At 36.6% G+C, this 23,000-nt stretch overlaps 1 protein-coding gene across 5 annotated transcripts in view; it reads right to left on the bottom strand.

Annotated features, from left to right (window-relative positions):
* Positions 1-23,000, bottom strand: part of CMC1 (C-X9-C motif containing 1) — a 72,629-nt gene that overhangs the window by 35,780 nt on the left and 13,849 nt on the right. For 4 of the 5 annotated variants that reach the window (XM_036870402.1, XM_036870403.1, XM_036870404.1 and 1 more), the window contains one exon: positions 16,508-16,597. In XM_036870402.1, coding sequence (XP_036726297.1) covers positions 16,508-16,597 — 90 coding nt within the window. Of the gene's footprint in view, positions 1-16,507; positions 16,598-23,000 lie in introns of those variants that run through there. The other variant, XM_036870405.1, reaches the window with a different exon arrangement.

The raw sequence follows: 23,000 nt of genomic DNA, 5'->3' as shown, positions 1-23,000 counted from the left end.
GATTTTAGGCAGACTCTCTGCTAATGAGTGGGGATGTGTTCCTGTCTTGCTAGTTGTTTGGCATACAGTGTCCAGCACTGTAGCTTCCTGGTCATTGAGTGGAGCTGAGTTTTGGCATTGGGATGGAGATCTCTGGGAGATTTTTGCCACTTGATATTATGTGGAGCTGGTAGGTCTCTGGTGGACGAATGTCCTGAACTTGGCTCTCCCACCTCAGAGGCACAGCCCTGATGCCTGGCTGGAGCACCAAGAGCCTGTCATCCACATGGCTTAGAATAAAAGGGAGAAGGAAGGAAGGGAGGAAGGGAGGGAGGGAGGGAGGTAGGAAAAGGTAAAATAAAATTAAAAAGTTATTAAAATAAAAAACAAAATAATTATTAAAAAAAATTTTTTAAGTAATTAATAAAAAAGAAAGTAAGAAAGAAGAGAACCAAACTGAAAAAACAAATTCACCAATGATAACAAGCACTGAAAAGTATACTAAAAAAAAGAAAGAAAAAAAAAAACGGACAGACAGAACCCTAGGACAAATGGTAAAAGCAAAGTTATACAGACAAAATCATACAGAGAAGCATACGCATACACACTCACAAAAACAGAAAAAGGGGGAAAATATATATATATATATCGTTCCTCTCGAAGTCCACCTCCTCAATTTGGGATGATTCGTTGTCTATTCAGGTATTCCACAGATGCAGGGTACATCAAGTTGATTGTGGAGATTTAATCCGCTGCTCCTGAGGCTGCTGGGAGAAATTTCCCTTTCTCTTCTTTGTTTGCACAGCTCCCGGGGTTCAGCTTTGGATTTGGACCCACCTCTGCATGTAGGTTGCCTGAGGGCGTCTGTTCTTCGCTCAGAAAGGACGGGGTGAAAGGAGCAGCTGCTTCAGGGGCTCTGGCTCACTCAGGCCGGGGGGAGGGAGGGGTACGGATGCGGGGCGAGCCTGAGGCGGCAGAGGCCAGCATGACGTTGCACCAGCCTGATGCGCGCCCTGCATTCTCCCGGGGAAGTTGTCCCTGGATCACGGGACCCTGGCAGTGGCGGGCTGCACAGGCTCCCAGGAGAGGAGGTGTGGAGAGTGACCTGTGCTTGCACACAGGCTTCTTGGTGGCTGCAGCAGCAGCCTTAGCATCTCATGCCCGTCTCTGGGGTCTGCGCTGATAGCCGCGGCTCATGCTGGTGTCTGGAGCTCCTTTAAGCAGTGGTCTTAATCTCCTCTCCTCGTGCACCAGGAAACAAAGAGGCAAGAAGTTTCTTGCCTCTTCGGCAGTTCCAGACTTTTTCCCGGACTGCCTCCGGGCTAGCTGTGGCACACTAGACCCCTTCAGGCTGTGTTCACACCGCCAACCCCAGTCCTCTCCCCGCAATCCGACCAAAGCCGGAGCCTCAGCTCCCAGCCGCCACCCGTTCCAGCGGGTGAGCAGACAAGCCTCTCGGGCTGGTGAGTGCTGGTCGGCACCGATCCTCTGTGCGGGAATCTCTCCGCTTTGCCCTCTGCACCCCTGTTGCTAAGCTCTCCTCTGTGGCTCCGAAGTTTCCGCCCCACCACCCCGTCTCTGCCAGTGAAGGGGCTTCCTAGTGTGCAGAAACCTTTCCTCCTTCACAGCTCCCTCTCACTGGTGCAGGTCCCATCCCTATTCTTTTGTCTCTGTTTTTTCTTTTTTCTTTTGCCCTACCCAGGTACGTGGGGAGTTTCTTGCCTTTTGGGAGGTCTGAGGTCTTCTGCCAGCGTTCAGCAGGTGTTCTGTAGGAGGTGTTCCACATGTAGATGTATTTTTGATGTAACTATGGGAAGGAAGGTGATCTCCACGTCTTACTCTCCCGCCATCTTGAAGCTCCTCCTGTAGAGTTTTTGAGTGTAAATGTGTCGTCACACAAGGCCTGCCTTCCAGCAGGGCATCACCGGGGGCTCCTCACCTGCTGTGCTCAGGGCCAGGACCACCACAGTGGGGAGGGCAGAGGACAGGCACAGGTTGGTTAAGGACCGCATCTCCAAGTCACAATAACTGTCTTAACTGAAGTTGTAAACTAATTACTCACATGATATCCTGTGAATTCAGGGATCTGAGACAACCACAAATCAAATCTCTGCTCACGTAGATTAGAATCTAGATTTGAAATCTGACAAACCAAAGACTGTGCTGATGAAACACAGAGAGACCATTACAGAGGGTGAAGTTTGTGTGCCATGAGGTTAGCGATTTTCTTAACAGGAAAGAGGGAAAGGGGGTAGCCATGTAATTTACAGGATAAAAGGGGATAGGGGTTGAAGACTGCAAAAGTATACTTGGGTTTATCACTTCCTACGACGAGTTTGCTAAGAATCTTTGGCGCTCTGGAAAAGAATTTGAACGCTGGCCTACATAATTTGGGGCTCAACCTCCATGATGGAAGTAAGGGAAATAAAAATTCAGGAAACAGAAAACATACACACAAAAACTAAGAATAGCTACAACAACAGAACAACCAAAACATATATCGTTAATACGAAAAAGAGTACCCCGGGCAGTGAAGTAGGTAATTTTAATATATTCAAAATGACCTGAGAACGGAGTAAAACCCATACGGCTCATTACTATACACTGCTTTAAGGGGCAAGCCTGTGCCTTTGGCTAATCCCTGTTTCTCAACCTTGGCTGCACATTGAAATCACCTTGGGAGCTTTTAAAAAAAAAAAAAAAAAAACTAACACCTTTCTTTGAAGAGAGAAACCTGTGCACTGGTATTTTAAAAAAGATTCCCAGATAATTCTGATGTACAGCAGGGGTTGAGGACCACTGATCTGGCCTATGTGAGAGATGAAGACCAAATGCACTTCAATCAGCAGGGCAGAGCAGAGGTTCCACTGTAAGAATGTGATGAGTTGAATTTCATCATCTGAATAGATCTGACCAGGGAAGATGTGGAAGAAAAAGATAACACAGAAGAAATCACATGAAGCCTTTATCACTGAGGCACTGGACAAATAGGTCCACTCTGAAAATCATGGGGTACTAACAAAGAGTTCCTTAATACATTCAACAATATGGTCTGCTGAGGCCAAAATAAGAGAAAAACAAACAGTTCAGATTTTTCACAGTAGTATATCCAAAAGTATGGATATTTGTTACATTTGATATTTTAAATCACCAATATACCCAACACTCAGAAACAACTTCTGTTAACATTTCTTCATAGCTCTCTCTCTCCATACTATTAGTCATAATTTTGGTTTAAACATTTACTTCGTAACTATCCCCCCTACCATACTTAAACTCCCTAAGGATGCAGACTGACTTGGTTTCAACTGACTTGGTTTCAAAATTAACTAATTATGGAATTAGTTAATTTTGGTAAGCTCTTCTGTATTTTTTAAAAACTTAATTTAATTAAACTAGGGATCAGGAAATTTTTTCAGTAAAGAGGCATATGGTGAATATTTTAGGCTTTGTGAGCTATGTTGTCTCTGTTGCAACTACTCACATCTACTACAGCAGCATGAGAGCAGCCACAGGCAACACCTAGGTAAATGTCCATGGCTGTGCTCCAATAAAAGAGAGACAGGCAGAGGGAAGGATTTGACCACTGTAGACCATCAACCCTGGATGAAAATGATATATTATGCTAGTCTCTCATATCAATAATGCATTATTGTCACAAATTTGTGTATATCATTTCTAGTACCATAATTTTTAAAACCAATCAGACTCTGTTGACATCTAAGTTTTTGACAATATTTTATATTATATACAATGCTATGTCACATCTCTGATAATTTCCTTAAGACACATTCCTACCAATAGAGTTGCTAGGTGAAGCAGTAGCCACATTTATGAATTTTTGTTAATTATTTAAAATACTCACAAACCCCTTTCCTGACATCATGCTCATCTATATTCCAAGCCAGCAGTGTAAATATCTGCTTCTCCAAAGCCTCATCAACATTATACATCATATATGTTTTCTTACCCACAAATACTTTATTATGCACACGATTAGAGTTCTATATTTACTTTTTCTTATTAGATGACATTTATATACAGTGAAATAAACAAATCTTAAATACAGCACTCAACAAAAGCATACACCTGTGCAACACAAATCAACAAAATACAGAACATTAAAATCATTCCAGAAAGTTCCTTTAAAGTCCCTTTCCAATCAGTACCTGTCCCACTAGCACCCCAACAGTGCCACCGTCGTTTGGATTAGTGGAGCCTATTCTAGAGCACCATGTAAATGCTGCCTGTTCTAAAATATAATATTTTTTAAAAGTATGTACTCTATTTCTTTCATATTTACATTCCACCCAGAGAGACAGTTTTGAGATTCATCTCTGTTATTAACACTATAACACTAGTTTATTCCATTTTACTGCTGACTAGTATCCACTGCATGAGTATACCACAGTCTACCCCTTGTCCTTTGGAAAGATACCTGGGTTATTTTCAATTTTCGGCTATTTGAATAAGCTACTATAAGTATTAATTGTACAGAAATGAAACATAAGTTTCATTTCTTCTGGGTAGAGTTGCTGGGTCAGCGGGCAGGTGTATGTTTAGTGAATGCTATCAGTGTTTTCATGGTAGCCATTCTGGTAGGTATGCAATTCCAATTATGTAAAGGTTACTACTATCTTCAGGTCCCTGAAATTCTGTTCATTTTGAATCTTTTTTTCTCTGTTCTTTAGATTGACTATTTCTATTGATCTATCTCTAGATTCATGACTCCTTCTGCCGTTTTTATTCTAAAGTTTTTACACCAGATATTGTATATTTTCAGTTCTAGAATTTTGATTTGGGTCTTTTTTATTGTTTCAGGTTCTCTTAAGAGTTCTTGTCTTTTTATTCATTGCAATCATATTTTCCTTTACATTCTTAAACAATTACAATGTCTGAGATAAAATCCTTGCCTGCTAATTCCAACATCTTAGTAGTCTTGAAGTTAGCCTCTGATGATTTTTTTTTAAGAATGGGTCATATTTTCCTGTTTCTGTGTACACTGAATAATTTGGCATTGATCATGAATATTGTGAATGATACCATGTAAAAAGTCTGGATTCTGTTGTTTCTCAAGAATTTTTTTTCCTTTTTCACTTAAGCAGTCAATTTTCTTTGCTGAACTCAAATGCAGAAACCTGTCTCCCTGGCAATAATGTATAGTGGGTAGCAGCTCAATTTCTGGTTCAGTTCTTTTAGCCTTAACTAAGCTACCTGTCATGTGCCCCATATGTACTTTAGGACTGAGCCAGGGTTTATGCACAGAATTTGATGCTCCTCTTCTCTGGCTTGATCCTTGTTGGGATTTATGCTCTTCCCCTTCCCTCCATGTATAAAAATGTATAAATAAACTGCTAGGGCCTGCAGTTACACCAAACCCTGTGCTTGGTTCTTCAAACCATCAAGACCAACTTGGTTTTGTTTTTGTTTTGGTCAGAGTCTCAGCCGCCCTACAGGGCAGAGAGTCACCCAGTCCTACTCCTTTCCTTCAATGTTTGACTGCCCTCTGATTTCCATCTGCTTTTGTTTACCCTCCAATGCCTTCAGGTAGTTGTCTTTAATATATTGTTTTCTACAGAAGGATGTGTGTGATAAGAGCTAGTAGGCCAGGCCAGAAGCAGAAAGTCTCCATTACGAATTTTTAAATCATATCAAGTTTACAGGTTACATATAGTAATGCTGGGTGTGGTTTGCAATTAACCCACTGAAAGTGAGAGCATGTTTAATAATATACTTAATAATATGTAATTTATCAGAAATGTATATGTAATTTATCAGGAAGAAACTTTGTGTCCTTTGCTCATTTTTTAAACTGGATATTCACTGATTCCTTACAGATAGTAAATATTTATATACTAAGGATATCAAATCTTTGTCACATATGTTAGAAATATTTTCCTAGTTTGTGATCTTTCTTTCTATTATGTTTATAGAATGTAACACACAGAAACATTTACCTTTTCTATATTTATAGTTTTGTTGTATTATAAAATATAACATGATTCTTCATAGGTTTAATTTTTAAAGAAATATATGTTCATTATAGAGAACAATCTATAAAAATAAAAAAAATCACCCATAATCCACACTCTTCCTCCCACATCCCTTTATGGTTGTTTTTAAAAGTTGGGTATATGTGCTTCCAGTCATTTGGAAGTTTGCTTAACATTATCTGCTGAAGCTGAAATTATACACATCATATGACCCAGAAATCCCATTATTAAGTACATAAACAACAGAAATGCATGCACACAGGTACCAAAGACCATGAACAAGAATGGTTATAGGGGCATTATTTGTATAAAACCGGAAATGACCTAAATATCCATCACAGCAGAATGGATGAATAGCACATTTCTATCATGGCACTACGTGACAATGAAAATGAAGGAACTGTTACTACATGCAAGAACACGGATGATTCTCACAAAGTTGAGTAAAAGAAGTCAGACACAAGAGCACATACCATATGACTCCATTTAAATTAAAAAACAGGCAAACTAATCTATGCAGTTTGTAGTTTTCCTCCTTATGGGAGGAGGAAAAGGACAGTGTTTGGGAGGGAACACAAAGAAGGCTGGCTTCTGGTCATTTCTGTTTCTTGACCTCAATAGTGGTTACACAGATACGTTTACTCTGTCATAATTCATCAAGCTATGTACTTATAATTTGCACATACAGGACATATAAAAAGCTTATTTCAAGAAAGTAATGTTTTCATTTTGGAGAATATGAAAAAAAACTACACGTAGGAAAAGAAATAACCTATGATCCACCTTTTTCCTTCCCACATTTCCAGGTATTATTATTAAATTTTGAATGTATTTTTTTCCCTATATGAATCTATCATTTTGTTATAATTAGGATAATACTAGGTATACAATTTTATATCATGCTTTTTTAAACTCAGCATTATGAACGTGTCCAGATTTGTTAATGATCCTTCATAAAATCAACTAGTAATTACCACATAATATTTTGAGTGTATTTTTCATAAGATTAACAAGGTAATAGAAATCAAGAAGACTTTCAATTTCACTAAAAACTAAACATCAAAAAGTATTGTTTTTTTTTTAATTGGGGTATAGTCGTTTCACAATGTTGTGTTAGTTTCTACTGTACAGCAAAGTGAATCAGCTATATGTAGACATATATCCCCTCTTTTTCAGATTTCCTTCCCATTTAGGTCACCACTGAGCACTGAGTAGAGTTCCCTGTGTTATACAGCAGGTTCTTATTAGTTATCTATTTTATACATATTAGTGTATATATGTCAATCCCAATCTCCCAATTCATCCCACCCCCCCCTTCCCCGCTTGGTGTCCATACATTTGTTCTCTACTTCTGCCTCGCAAACAGGTTCATCTGTACCATTTTTCTAGATTCCACATGTATGCGTTAATATACGATATTTGTTTTTCCCTCTCTGACTTACTTCACTCTGTATGACAGTCTCTAGGTCCATCCACATCTCTACAAATGACCCAATTTCATTCCTTTTTATGGCTGAGTAATATTCCATTGTATATATGTACCACATCTTTATCCATTCATCTGTCGATGGGCATTTAGGTTGCTTCCATGACCTGGCTATCATAAATAGTGCTGCAATGAACGTTGGGGTGCATGTGTCTTTCTGAATTATGGTTTTCTCCCGGTATGTAACCAGTAGTGGGATTGCTGGGTCATATGGTAATTCTATTTTTAGTTTTTTTAGGAACCTCCATACTGTTCTCCATAGTAGCTGTATCAATTTACATTCCCACCAACAGTGCAAGAGGGTTCCTTTTCTCCACACCCTCTCCAGCATTTATTGTTTGTAGATTTTTTGATAATGGCCATTCTGACCGGTGTGAGGTGATACCTCATTGTCGTTTTATAAATTATAAAAATAAACATTAAGTTCAACATGTACCTCAAATTATTATGCTATGTGAGTATGACCACATTTTTAATGAGTGAATGATCTACAGAGTATATATGTTAGGGCTACAGCCCCCAAAAAGAGTGTTACAGAAAACAGCATTAGAGGTGTTCCCAGAAAATGAAGTGAATAATAAAAACTGCTTAAGCTATTGGAAGAAAGTAAGTTTTCAATCTAGGTGAAGGCAGGGATAAATAATACATAGCAAACAAGATCCGTAACTAAAAAGCAGTTAACTACAAATAAACTAGCACGTAGGCCAAAAGGACAAGTACTAGACAAAGCATATCATCACCTACCAAATCCACCACTCATGTCTGACACAGCACCAGTGTGCTGGGCAGCCACTTCCAACTCATCAGAGTCAGCACAGAGAAATGGTATTTGCTGCCTTTGACCCCTCGTCACTTTATACAAATGGCTAATTTAGCCTCTTCACTGTGGTGTGAGACCAGGTACCCAGCACCAGATACTGCAGCCAGCAGTACTGAAGGACAGTTTGATGAATTAACAAATCAGTGTAATCATGATTTAATTCTGGAATGAAAGTAGTCCAGGTGGAACCTTAAAACCAAGCAACAAAAATGTCAGTCTTTATCACTGTCCAAATTGACGTGTATCAAACGCACACCAAGAGAACTGACACTTACACAAAAATATTAGAAAAATACCAGAACCACCACAATTGGATAAACATTCGCCTCCTTTGTTTCCCTTGAAAAGACTGACGAATTTTTACTACCGTCCAATACAGTGGCTTCAAAGTTAGACGTCTACCAGACACCTCAAAGTTCATGTCCAGAACTAGACTCCTGATCTATCGATCGCCAAAAACTAAAATAAAATAATAAAATTTCTCCACACACAGGCTTCCCCATCTCTGTTAACCACAACTCCATCCATTACTTGCTCAGGACAAGTAACAGGGAGTCGTCTTTTTCTCTCTTAACTCTGTCTTCAAAATACACCCTGGGTGCGCTCATTCTCACCATCTCCACCGTTACCACCCCTCCACTTCACCACCCTCTATCAGCTGGACCATCACAGTCACATCCCTAAACTGGCGTCCCTGGTCTGCCCTTGCCCCATCCCATCTACACTTAACGCAGCGGCAAGTGATGCTAGCACATCGCAGATCAGACCCCGTCTCCTTCCACTGCTCTAAGCCATCACTACCGTTCATTTGGCTCCTCAGTGCCCACAAGACCCTGATTCTATCCACTGTCACCCTCCTGAACGCTCACTTCCCGCTCTCCTCCTCACTCATCCCACCCTAACCACAGGGACCTTTCTGTTGCTCCTCAAACATGCCAGCCACATCCAGTGCCTCAGCATCTTTGCAAGTGCTACTCCTGTTCACATCATTCCTCCCAGAGATACTGCACCTCACTCCTTCACCTCCTACAAGAATTCTGTTCAAATGTCACCGTCTTAGTGAGACCCATGCTGACCACCTACTAAAAACTGCAGCCCCTTCTAACACCAGCACCCTCCCCACTGCCTTACCCAACTTTATTATTCTCCAGGTCACTTATATTTACTTATAATAACTTAACAATATTTACCTCCCTCCTTCACTGAAATCTAAGGGCTTTCATGGCAAATATCTTTGTCTGTTTTATTTACTGTTCATATAATGGTGACTACTAAGTGGGAAATACTCAGTAAATGGTTTTGAATGACCATGTTCCATATAACCCTAAGGGTCCATTCAAGTGCCTAAGAGAATCTGAAAATTCCGTTTTGGCTTTGTAAAAATATATTTTTAGTCATGTAATAATTGACCAACACTAAAACATATGCAAATAGTATTATCAAATCCTAACACGTTGGAGACAGCCAATATAATAAAATATGATGCCAGAAAAACTTGCTTATGGGCCTCAGAACAAAATTTCTATTATATCTATTTAACTGAACAATACTCTGAAAATCTGAGTAAATCATAAGAAATCATTACTATTTAGAGCTGCTTCCTTATGTGATTTAGGATTTACTCTATATTTTGCATCCCTCAAAAAACTGAACCACAAAAATTAACTGGGAGATACATACTAGGCAACAACTGTTATAACATCTGATTTCAAATTTGCTTCCTGAAAATAATAATTGTTTTCATGTACTGACTCTGTAAATGTAACAAAATCAGTAACTTGTAATAATACAACAAAAAATACTGCTTTTATCTGTTTTAGACATTACAGTTTGAAACAAATTCTAGCCCCATCCCAAAAAGAACTGATTATTTTTTAAATAGTTCTAAACCTACCAATCTAGTGCATTCCAGGGTTCTGTACAAACCAAACTTCCCCTTCATTCTCCACAGACATACAAGATTTCTATAAGAATGTATTTAGTAAAAATATAACTATTTGTGTGTATTTGCAAGAAGTTTACCAGTCACAGGCTATGATTAGAATCCCAATCACAACTCAAGGGTCATCAGATAGCTTAAATGAAGTGTGATCTCGTACTCAGATTTTATATACAAGGGCATGGTACTGTTTAAAGATGATACTTAGTTTTGGATTAATTGCTCATAAGATGAAAAGATTTAAGTCTATTACAGCAAAATAATTGGAAGTTGAATAGCCAGGAAACTAGGAAAATAATACAAACTTGTTAATACTGATAGAAGTTATAACTCACATTTTTATTAATAATATTTACGCATTTTAACAATATTTCTAAGTTTCAAGCCATGTAATTTTTTGGTTTTGTGTTCAAATGTAGACTTTTCACTCTTATACCTTCAGAGATGAGTTGCATAAATCAGTTGTTAAAAACACTAGATTCATCTGCTCTGACAATATTCCCTGCTAATTTAGTCAATTAAAGATTTAGCTGAAAGTGGGGGGTGGGTGGGTGATGAACTGGGAAATTGGGATTGACATATATACACTAATATGTATAAAATGGATAACTAATAAGAACCTGTTGTATAAAAAAATAAATAAAATAAAATTCAAAAAAAAAATTTAACTTAACTTCTAAAACTAAAACATACTGCACCTTTCTTTGTGAAAGAACTAACCATTTTATTCAAGAGGAGTACTAATGTCCAATTACAGATAATTTTATTACAAAATTGCCATTATTCAGAAACAAGACCAATAAGTCAAGACAATCATTAAGTCCTACAACAGAAGTGTGAATTAATAAATGTAACTAAGAACTACTAAGTCAATGAGCAATGACCATATCATATACTTTGCTCAGTTGTTTTAAAAATCATTCATCTGTACTTGTGACTGACAGAGGTCTATTATTCATGATGCCACTGGCATGATATCAGGCCCAACAGACATACATAATAATTTTGATTGAACACATAATTATTTAATTAAGTATTATAAAGTTATTAAATACATAATAACTTTTACTGTGTCCATGTGCAGAAAAGAGTTACCATGGCAGGCCTGACACCGCTCTCCTTAGCTGCTTACAAGGCTGGCCCTTAGCTGGCGTCAGAACCTGGATTTGGGGAGTGTTCCCACCATTCCCTAATTGATGAGAGCTGCTCACTGTGCCTAAACTGTCTGGGTAAACCACGTGGTTTATGTTCAACACCTGCTTTCCTTCTGGGAGTCTGGAATTTTGGTACATACTATGCAGAGGCTGCCACGTGACCGACTCCCAGTTAAAAGTCTGAGGACCGAGTCTCTAACGAGTTCCCCCCGAGACAACATTTCACACGTTGTCACAATTCAGCCATGGTGGAATTAAGCTCATGCTGAGTGACTCTACCAGGAGAGAACTCTAGGAAGCTTGCACCTGGTTTCCTCTGGACTTTGTCCCATGTGCCTTTTCCCTTTGCTGGTTTTGCTCTAATAAATCTTAGCCACCAGTCTGACTATATGCTTAGTACTATGAGTCTTTGTAGGAAATCACCAAACTCAGGGGTGGTCTTGGGGACCCTGACACAGTCCAGTGTAGGTCCAAAGAAGAGGACTTGTGCCTTAAATCTCTTTAAATTTCTTAGAATATATAACATACTCTTATACATAAAAGATACTCATATTTTGTGATTTTATATATTATCCTCCTAACATATCCAAACCAGTCTAAAGATGTATTGAATCTCTACTTCAGTGTGACTTAACATTGGTGAACCGGTTAAATGGCAAAAATACATATGATAATACATGTACAATTCAAACAACAAATGAAAAGTTTTGGGTAGGTTCAAGTAACAGAGTTGGATAGAAGATTGATTACTTTGACCATTTACAGTCTGCAGCCCTCCAATTGGTTTTAATGATGTCTTGATAGTTCTCTGCCTGCAAATATCCTAAAGAATATCCTAAGCATTCTTAATTTGAATTTCTTTTTTTGTTAATTCATCCATCTTTGGAACTTAGCAAAATATAACATATTTCAGTTGTGTTTGACTGATAAAGACGGCAGGCATTTTATCAAGCTTCTGTGTTATTTAACGACAGTTCTGTGATGTGTCAAATAAACAATCCATGCTTCCTTATACTTTATACAATTCCTTTAGAACCAATCCTACCTATTGGCCAGTAGATCAAAAAGACTGCCACAGAAAACACTGATACAAAAGAAACATTGAAATATGATAAAAGAAGGTCCAAGGGATGAAAGGAGTGAGTTGGAGAATATATCCAGGTTAAAGAAAGTTCCAGGCCACCCCTGATGTCAAAGTACTTTTCTGGTCTTGATCTGTCGTAACAAAAAGAAAAAAGGGTTCTTCCTATTTTTAAAGCAAACTTCTTTACTCAGCATAGAGATGTTATATCAAATGCCAATTATACATTTCAAAAAAGCAAAGAAATCCAATGAATTTTTACAAAACACAGCAATTCAGTGACTCTTTTTCTTATGAAGGCTCTATTTCCAGAAAAAAAAAAATTTATAGCACTAGAATGCATACTTTACCATTATGTATGACAAACAATATTTTTAAAAATATTCCTAACATAGAAAATATAAATCATTAAATTAGTGAAGAATCAAATGCATGGGAAAAGTCACAGAGTGGGAAGTAGCCTCCAGAGGTCATCAAACCATCCTCCTAAAACACCACACATTGGTAAGTCCCTGATTCAAGAAACAGCAATGATTCCACCATCACACTTGATGGAAGGGGACTTCTGTTTTGGCTTTTGGGAAGTAGGGGGACTGAGGGGAGAAAGGCAGAGACTGGCCATTCTAGAATTTTTCTTCCGTTCCATTCCCAGTGTATTCAGCATTCATTGTGTTACTTTGATCGTTTATTTTAGTGGCTCTACTCACTGCCACTAATACCACTGGCAAAGGAAGAACATTATGAAGTTTTCTATTTAAATCCATTGTTCAATTGCCTTTCTTTTGATGTATGCTTTACCAACAGAGTTTATAATCTTGTGAAAGTTTACGTAGTAGTGAGATCCAGGGTCTCAATTCTGTATCTGATCCCCAAGTCACGCCATCTTTACTCATCAAATCAAAACTAAGTTATAAAGGAAAAAGTGATGAGCATTCTTTTTCTCTTCAAAAGGAAACAAAAAAAATCTATTTTATAAAGACAAAGATTCTAAAGTTGACACCAGTTTAATACAAACACTGCTTAACTGTCACCCAAAAGCTGAGATTTTCTTGTTTCAGGTTATAATTTTCATTACATGGAAATGGCAAAGTTACCATGACTTCATAAAAATTAACTGTAGAATCAGAATCATGTAATTATAGATAAAAGTTAAATTTCAGAAGTATCAGGGGATATAACAATGAAACATTCTAAACATTATCCACTACTTAAGACAAATTTTAAGTGTGTTTAAACATAAGGTGAAATGTGCAATGCAGACTAAATCAGTGTAGAGTAAAACCCAATAGTGTACATATAGATAATGAAGGGATCAGGGAAGCTGGTTAAAACTTATAATGAAGAGAGAACTAGTAAGAATATAGCAACCTGGCTGAAATTGATATTCATTAGGGTACTCTTCACATCAATAGGGAGCATTTGGATGCTGTGGTCTTTATCAGTGTCCCAGCTGGTAATGGTTGAAGGTTAATGCCTTACCCCATTCTGTTCAATTTTCTATCCTAATTAGCCCTCCAAATCTATAGCTGTGAGCACCAAGTGTCTGTGCTCAAAAGAAACTAATTAATGCTAGCAAATTAGATCAAGTCCAAAGATCCAACAGCCAAACTCTTAGTTAAATGCTCCTTGTTAATAGGAAGTGTAGCTGTCAATAACTGCTGTTGGTGACTATAATGAGGCATCTTTTTTTTTCATTGAAAGTGATTTCATTTCTCTTTGTCACTGGAAAAGCTGTTCCATTCCCTTCACAAACCTAAGTTGCTGGCAGCCTGACCCAATTCTTATGATCAGCCAGGTTGAAATGACATGAAAAAAAAAAAAAAAAAAAATCAAACAGAAAAGCTTTCCTACATAATCATGTTTCAGGCATTTAGCAGAAAATCAGATCACTTATTAGAATTCCTGTATCTTTACTCAAGAACTGTACAATTAGGATGCATAATGCTTTTATGTAAAATCCCATAATTATTTAATAAAATGAAGGCTATAAATAGTAAATAAACCACAATGGAAGTGTTCTGATTCTAAATTCTGTCTTACTGTTCAGTTTAAATGTAGCTGTTCTGCTCCCACTTGAGCAATGCCAGTTTATGTTCTCTCCTAATTCACATGGTTAAACAGGAAGATCATTCTTTTATAAAATAATCAATTTTAGATTCTAAAACACTGTTTTGGACCATATGGGCTGACAAAAAATCAATATATGATTATCTATAAAAATTCAAATACTCAAAGATCATTTGTTATAACGTGTTCTAGTAGGGACAAATGCATTGAAATAACTCAAATGGATCTCAAATTTTAAGATGCTTTCGGTCTTCAGAAGATTTTAAGTATGGTAAAAAAAAAAAAATAAGTCAACATCCTAAGTAACTTGTTTTTATAAAGAAGCAAAAACTAAACATTTTCTTTTCTGTACCATTACAAAGTAATAGGTGTGTAACACAAATATTTTAAAGTTATACTCTATTTCTTTCATTTCAAAGACCAAAAACAAAGTTTCATTGTCTAAGAGCAAAGCAAAGGTAGTTCTGAAACCCAAACTCGACCATTTCACATTTTCATCTGAATCATGTAAGAAGTCTATAATTGAATTATCTAGCTTTCTTTCATTCTAGATATCAGAATAACGTGTTAACAAAACCCTATAATTTTATTATCCATTTTTAAGTTTTATCCTCCCTCACCTGAATCAGGATATTTTTTTAAAGTCCTATGAGGCAGGTGGAGGGTTACCTCTTGAGACCATCAGCATGACACCCGCTGATGCCAGGTGTGCACTGAACCCTCCCTGCAGGTGCCAATGGAGTAACTTCTCCTGACATCTGGGGGTGGGGGAAAGGAAGGTGCTCTGATTATACAACTAATTCATAATGAAAGCAAGACCATCAAATGATACTAATAAATTACTGATAACTTGTTAATAAATTTATTTACAGATGGATTTAATTCAAACCTAATTTTATAGGTGGATTTAAAATGGGAATAGCTCATAATAAATCATTTAAGAAAAAGAAATGACCATCACACAATGTCAATTCTGAGGAACTATTCTTTTATTGCCTTTGTCCATCAGTCCCAGAGATCATTCTCTAAGGAGATAGCATCTAAGGGACAGAAATGTGCCTAGCACCCAAATGTTACTGACACAGTCCCCAAACTACAGCTGACACAGCCTGGCTTCCCGCAGAGAAACTTGCAGGTGACTGCAGCCCATCAGCCCCACTAAGCATTACTGTGGTCCCTCAACGAAGGCTACAAGGGATGCCGGGAAAACAGTCCACGTCAGCACAGTATTACCACTGTTTCTTTGCCATGGGCATTCCAAGAGGAAGATTTTTATTAAAAGACATTTCTACAATAATACTGCTATCTGCTTTTCTAATTACCCATCATTTATGGCCTCATTTTTCATCTTCTATGCCTTTGTTTATATTTTTCACTATAATATTACATATTAATCAATATATCTCTAGATTTATAGAATACAGGCATATTTTATATTAAAAAACATTTTTCAAAGAATACATGCATATGTGGGTGCCTAGTGCATGCATTTACATAAATATCTTCTGCTCAGAAATGTAAAATATAGAAAAATTTTTAAAAAGACTTGTAAGTACTACTGAGATTCCATTAACAATTCAGTAATAGACAACGACGCCAAAGAAAATCATCTTAGACTATATTCCTATATGAATATGTTGATAGAGGAAAAACAGGCACACATTACATTTGATGTTTCTTCTTTCCCTATCAGAATCACCAGAATAACTTGTTTCTCCAAAATACGAATACAAGTTTTTCTCTCTCTATAACTGTACATCTGGGAAAAAATGCTTTTTACTAGGAATTTGGGAGAATATTTTTCAATTGTAAATGAATTGAACACTGCCTGGAAGTTCTGAAAGCTGAAATACTGGTATCTGAGTGAAAGGGTAAGAAGCAATTCATACATATTAATTCATTGACTACTTGATTCCAAGGCTAAGGATTAAATTCAGATCATGTTATAAAAAACGTGTTTGATCTTCATATGAATATTTGAATCTTACCTTCAACTTGTTCAGAACATCTCTCTCGGGCCTTTTCTCTCATTATTTTGGGGATCAAAACATCTTTTTCGACATGTCTGAGATGCTGCTCTGAAAAAAAAAAAAAAAGATCTTCCTTTAATATAGTAAAGTCTCAGGTAAGTCACCGGTTTAGGGGAAAAATAGCACTCTGGTCTACTTAAAAGCCTATGCAAATATATTAAAAAGTGACTCTTCTATGACCTCATGAAATTGTGATTCTTTAGTCTCTGAAAATCATTCTAAATATTGTTTTATATACAAAAGAAAAAAATGTGAGGGTGTAGGCAACATCTTTCTAAAACATTCTGCAAACTATGTTGCAACACTTTTATTTGATAACACATTCCATGTAGCCTTGGCAAAAGTAAAGTCATAAAGTGTTATAATTTTTTAATTCATATAATCCACAAAGAGGATTTTTAGCAATACAGTACTGAGATCCAAGGATAGATGAAGAGATCCAAGATTAAGAGACATGTGAGTAGTTTCTCTACCCAGTAACAAGAGTAGCTTAAGAAAGAGCTGGCAGAAGAAGAAAAAGTAGAACTCGTGTGCATAGAAAAACAAACTACAGGAGGTTTCTGTGCACTTTAAATAGAACTACCTCAGTTAGACTAACAGCAGCCGGAGCACCTGCTCCAAACTCCCACCTGCTCCTCAAATTCCTAGAGAACCCTAAAATCCAAAGGGGTAAGTATCCTCCAAATGATCAGGAATTCTGAAAGGCAAAAGGCAGATGAGATCAGATTAAAGGAGGCAATCTTATCCCCAGAGTTTTTTCCCAGGAAAAAACTGATACCAAAAGTAGGAAGCATGCTCCACGCTCTGAAGCAGCAGAAACGGGGAGAAGGAGACATCCCTAGAGGAAACCAAAGCATTAGTGGTCGAAATACTGCAGCAGGAGCCAAAGGAGGTCACTCTTCTGCTGCCTTCAGACCACAGGTAAAATAAGTAAATACAGGCACTTATCTCCAAAAGATCAGAAAGTCTCTCAGTATCTATCTAGTGACACTTACGACCAGGAACCCCCTAAGCTTTCCCTGGTTCCCAACAACCTTTGGATGCAACTATGAAGTGATACAGTATTTGTAGAGAGGGTAAGAAGGCATCTCAAAAAGCAAACAAATCAGCAACAACCAAACAGCCAAGAATTACCTAAATTTGTTGAAGGACAACACAGTGAAAGGGAGAACCCAACTGTAATTAATCAAGAAGTAAACAACCCCTAAGAGGGTGAAAAGAGTAAAGAAAATAAAATTTTCAAATAAATGTAATATACTGAAGCAAATAAAAAGACATGAGTCCTCAGAAAGAAACAAATCATAGGTCACCTAAATGCACTTTGATGAAATATCTGAAGCTCAAAAATCCTAAAAGCTTCAAAAGGGAAAAAAAAAATCACCACACAGAGGAACAAGGACTAGATTTACATCGTGTTTCATGGGCAAGACGTGGATGCGAGAAGATAATGACGAAATAACATCAAAGTTCTGAGAAAGAATTACTTTATATCCAAGAATTCCAGAGCCAATTAAGAGTGAAATTAAAGATATTTTCAGATATGTAGGAACTGAAAAGTTTATCTATTTCAACCCCACCGAAAAAGAAGTGATCTTTATCATAGTGAGACAAACCAAGCCACTAATCCAATGTGGTGATGGAAAACAAGAACCCTTCTGTATGCACAGGGAGCCCATGGGCAGGAGTTCACGCAGGTAGAGCAGAAGTGACTCCTCTGCTTCTGTGTCTGGGGCTCATCTGGGAAGACTCCAGCCACAGGCCCTGACTTCAACAGCCGCAAAAGCTGGGGCTGGAGGATTTACTGCCAAGAAGACTTCTTTTTTCACATATTTATCTGATATGCGGACTGGAAAGGCCAAATCACCTACACAGGGTACAGCGGGTAAGCGGCCTTTTCTGAGCCTGTCGTGGAAGCCGTGCAGCCTTGTTCCCGCTACCTTATGTTGATTTCAAGTCACTGGGCTCAGCCTACACTCCAGTGGAGGGAGGGCCACATCACACGGAGCCTGAGGGAGGGAAGATACTGTTGTAACCTTCTTTGTAAAATAAAATCTGCCACAAGAAGTAACAGAGAATATATTCTGATCAAATAAAATGAATCCATGATGTACAAGTGTAAATATATAAGGCATATTAGAAAACATACATTTAAATTTACATGTTAAAACTGTAGAGTACTTGAACAACATTATCAACTAACTTGACCTAATGTTTATAGAATACTCCACTCAATAACAGCTGAATATTTACCAAGATAAACTATAGTCTGGGCTATGAAACAAATCTTAATAAGTGTAAAAGAATTCAAATCATACAAAGTATGTTCCCTGACACCAGTGTATTTAAAAGTAGAAATCAGTAACAAAAGGATCTCTTGACACTAAATAACACACTTTAAAATAACCTATGGGTCTAGGAAGAAATGAAAAGAGAAATTAGAACGTATTTTGAAATGAAAGAAAATATAACATATCAAAATTTGTGTGATGCAGCTAAAACAGTACTGATAGAAAAATTTATAGCACTAAAAGTTTACATTGGAAAAAAAGGATGGTCTTAAATCAATGACTTAATCTTCCACCTTGAGAAATCAGAAAAAGAATAAACACAAAGCAAAGAAAAGAAATAATAAAGATCTAAGCATAAATCAATGAAATAGAAACCAAAACAAACAAGCAAAATGATAGAGAAAAGCAATGAAACCACAACTGGTTCTTTGAAAACATTATTAAAACTGATAAACCACCTTGCCAGGAAAAAAGGGAGGTCACAAAGATCAGAAATGATACACATTTTTATATAATAATAATGTATTTAAGTGATTTTTAAATGTAGGTCAATAAATTTGACAACAAAGATGAAGTGGACAAATTCCTTGAGAAAACACAAATAACCAAACCTAACTCAAAAGGACATATAACCAGTATAGCCCTATATCTATTAAGAAAATTGAATCTGTAGTTAAAAGCTTTCTCACAAAAAAATTCCAGACCCAGAGAGCCCCACTGGTGAATGTGGCCAAACATTTAAGAAAGAAATAATATCAATTCCATACAAACTCTTTCAGAAAACTGCTCTGCAGCCAGCATTACCCTGATATCAAAACCAGATAAAGATATTACAAGAAAACTACAGTCCAATATCCCATCATGAATACAGATGTAAAACTCTTTACAAAAGATGAGCAAATTGAATTCAGCAATACAAAAAAGGATAATACTTCATGACTAGGTGGGGTCTATCCCAGGATTGCAAGCTTCATTTAATATTCAAAAGTCAAGAAATGTAATTCATCATATTAAAAAACTAAAGAAGGAAAGACACATGGTTATGACAACAAGCCACAGAAAATACATTTGACAAAAACCTAATATCCATTCCTAATTAAAACCCTCAGTAAAGCAGGAACAGAAGGAAACTTCCTCAACAGGATAAACAGCATCTAAAGAAAAACCCACTGCTGATATCATATTTAATGGTGAAACACTGAATGTTTTCCTCCTAAAACAGGGAACAAAAGATAAAGAAGTCTGCTCTTACCATTTCTATTCAGCATTATACTGGAAGTTCTAGCCAGTGCAATAAGGCAAGAAAAATAAAAGGCTTCTAGATTGAAAAGGAAAAAATAAAACCATAGTTACTCAAAGATCATATAAGCGTCTATATAGAAAATCCAATAGAATCTACAAAAAGTTACTAGAACTAGTATGTGAGTTTAGCAAGGCTTCCAGATACAAAATTAATATACAAAAATCAAATGGAAATGGCATAATAAAAAGTCAGAGGACTAGAAAATAATTCAATAATAACTTTCCAATCTATAAAATAGAAAATGGCTTTTTAAAAAATGAACTGGGGCTCAGGAACCTGCAAGACAAGAAGAAAAGATCTAACATTGATTTTACCACAGTCTCAGAAAAAGAGGTAAAAAGAATGCAGGGCTGAAAAAATATTTGAAGAAATGACTGACACCTTTCCAAACTAGTCAAAAGACAAAAAACTATCAATTCAAGAAAACAGTTAAAAACCTAAAGAAATACACACCCAGACAAATCATAATCATACTTCGGAAAATGAGAAAGAAAAATCTTCAAGGTGCAGGGCAGAAGTTGAGACACAGATGTAGAGAACAAAGGTATGGACACCAAGGGAGGAAAGCCATGGTGGGGAGGGGATGGTGGTGTGCTGAATTGGGCGATTGGGACTGACATGTATACACTGATGTGTATAAAATTGATGACTAATAAGAAACTGCTGTATACAAAAATTAAAAAAAAAAAATCTTCAAGGCATCAGAGAGAAATATAGCAGAACAAAAATTCAAAAGACAAAGGCTTTCTCTTCAGAAACCACAGAGGCCAGAAGGAAGTGTCACAGTATTTTTGAATACTAAAAGAAAAGACCTGTCAATCAAAAATTCTATAACCAGAAAAAATGTTTTTCAGGATTGAAGACAAAATAAAGATAACTCAGAGGAAAGGAAGCTAAGGTAATTTCTTGCCAGCAGACCTGTTGTAACAGAATGGCTAGAGGAAGTTATTCAGACAGGAAGGAAATATTAACAAAAGGAAACTCAGAACAACAGGAATGAAGAAAGGGCAACACAAAGGATAAATGTAATAAACTATTCTTTTCTTGAATTTTAAAAATTACTTTTGACAGAAGCAAAAATTATAGCATTTCTCAATGTATATAGAGATAATATTAAAGATGACTTCATGATAAAGGAAAGAGGATAAAGCAACTTTGGTGGTAGTAAGATATCTACATTCTATTTGAAAGATAAAATGTTGATGCTAGTAGACTGTGATAAACTATGTATGCATAATGTAATCTTTAGAACAACCACTTAAAAAAACTAAGAAATAAATACAGAAACCCTACAGATAAATCAAATGGAATGGAGTTAACTAGACAGTAGTAACAGAAAGATAGCAGGAAAACCTCCTGACACCTGGAAATTAAATAACACACTTCTAAATAATTCATAAGTCAAAAGAGGAAGTAAAAGAATACACTGACCTGAATAAAAATGAAAGCATAACATATCAAAATTTGTAAGACAAAGCTGAAGCAGTGCTTATAGGGAAATATATAGCAATAAATGCTCATATTTAAAGTCTCAAACCAATACAGTTGACCCTTGAACAACAAGGGTTTGAACTGTGAGGGTCCACTTATACGCAGACTTTTTCCAATACATGGGTACTACAGTATTACACAATGGCAGTTGGTTGAATCCACCACATTTTATTAGGGCAGCATTACTCAGATACCAAAAGCAAAGCAATATTAAAAAAAAAAAAACCTAATATCCTTCATGAATACAGATGCAAAAATCCTCAACAAAATATTAGCAAATCAAATCTGGCAATATATAAAAAGAAAAATACACCACACCAAGTGAGCTTTATTCCAAGGATGCAAGGTTGGTTCACTATTTGAAAAACAATCAATGTGATCTATCATATTAACAGTGTAAAAGAGGAAAGCCGTAAGATCACATCAACTGACGCAGAAAAAAACACATAAAATTCAACACTATTCATTAAAAATGAACAAACAAAACTCAGTAAACTAGGACTAGAAAGGAACTTCTTCAATCTAACAAAGAATCTGCAAATAATCTATAGCTAACATCATACTTAATGGTAAAAGACTGAATGCTTTCCCTTTAAGAACAGGAACATGGAGTAAAACTGCATAGAACCATACACACAAACATATGCATGTATATAAAAACTGGTGAAAACCGAAAAGGTCTACTGTCTAGTTAACAGTATTGTACCAACGTCAAGTTTCCTGCTTTTGATATTTGTACTACAGTTACATAAGATTTCACTGTTGGAGGAAGCAGGGTGAAGGGCACAAGAGACTCTACACATTAGTATTTTTTATAACTTCTGTGAGTCTGTAATTATTTCAAAATAAAAAGTTAAGGAAAAAAAACTTCTAGAAGAAATCATAGGAGAAGATCTTTATGTATTTGCAGAATATTCAGACTTGCTTACCCTCGACCATAAGAAAACAATCCAATTAGAAATGGGCAAAATATATGTATCTGACAAAGGACTTGACTCTAGAATATATTAAAAAACTCCTATCAATAACAAAAATACAAACAACCCAATAAAAAAAGAGGCAAAAGGCTATAGTGGACACTTCAAAAAGAAGATACACAAAACTGTAAATATATACGTGAAAAGGTGCTCAAAATCATTAGTCATTAAGAAAATGCAAATGAAACCTATGATGTCATTTCACACCCACCAGAATGACTAAAATGAAAAACACTAATGACACCAAATGTAAGGAAGAAACATGGAGCAACTGGAACTTTCATACATGCAGGCGGGAGTGTGAGATGATAAACTTCTTTGGAAACCTGCTTATTAAGTTATAAAGTTAAATATACACCCAGCCTATTTTCCACTCCCTAGGTATTCATTTA

This window comes from Balaenoptera musculus, chromosome 11, assembly GCF_009873245.2.
Source record: "Balaenoptera musculus isolate JJ_BM4_2016_0621 chromosome 11, mBalMus1.pri.v3, whole genome shotgun sequence".
NCBI lineage: Eukaryota > Metazoa > Chordata > Mammalia > Artiodactyla > Balaenopteridae > Balaenoptera > Balaenoptera musculus.
This window is presented reverse-complemented; position numbering and strand designations above follow the sequence as displayed.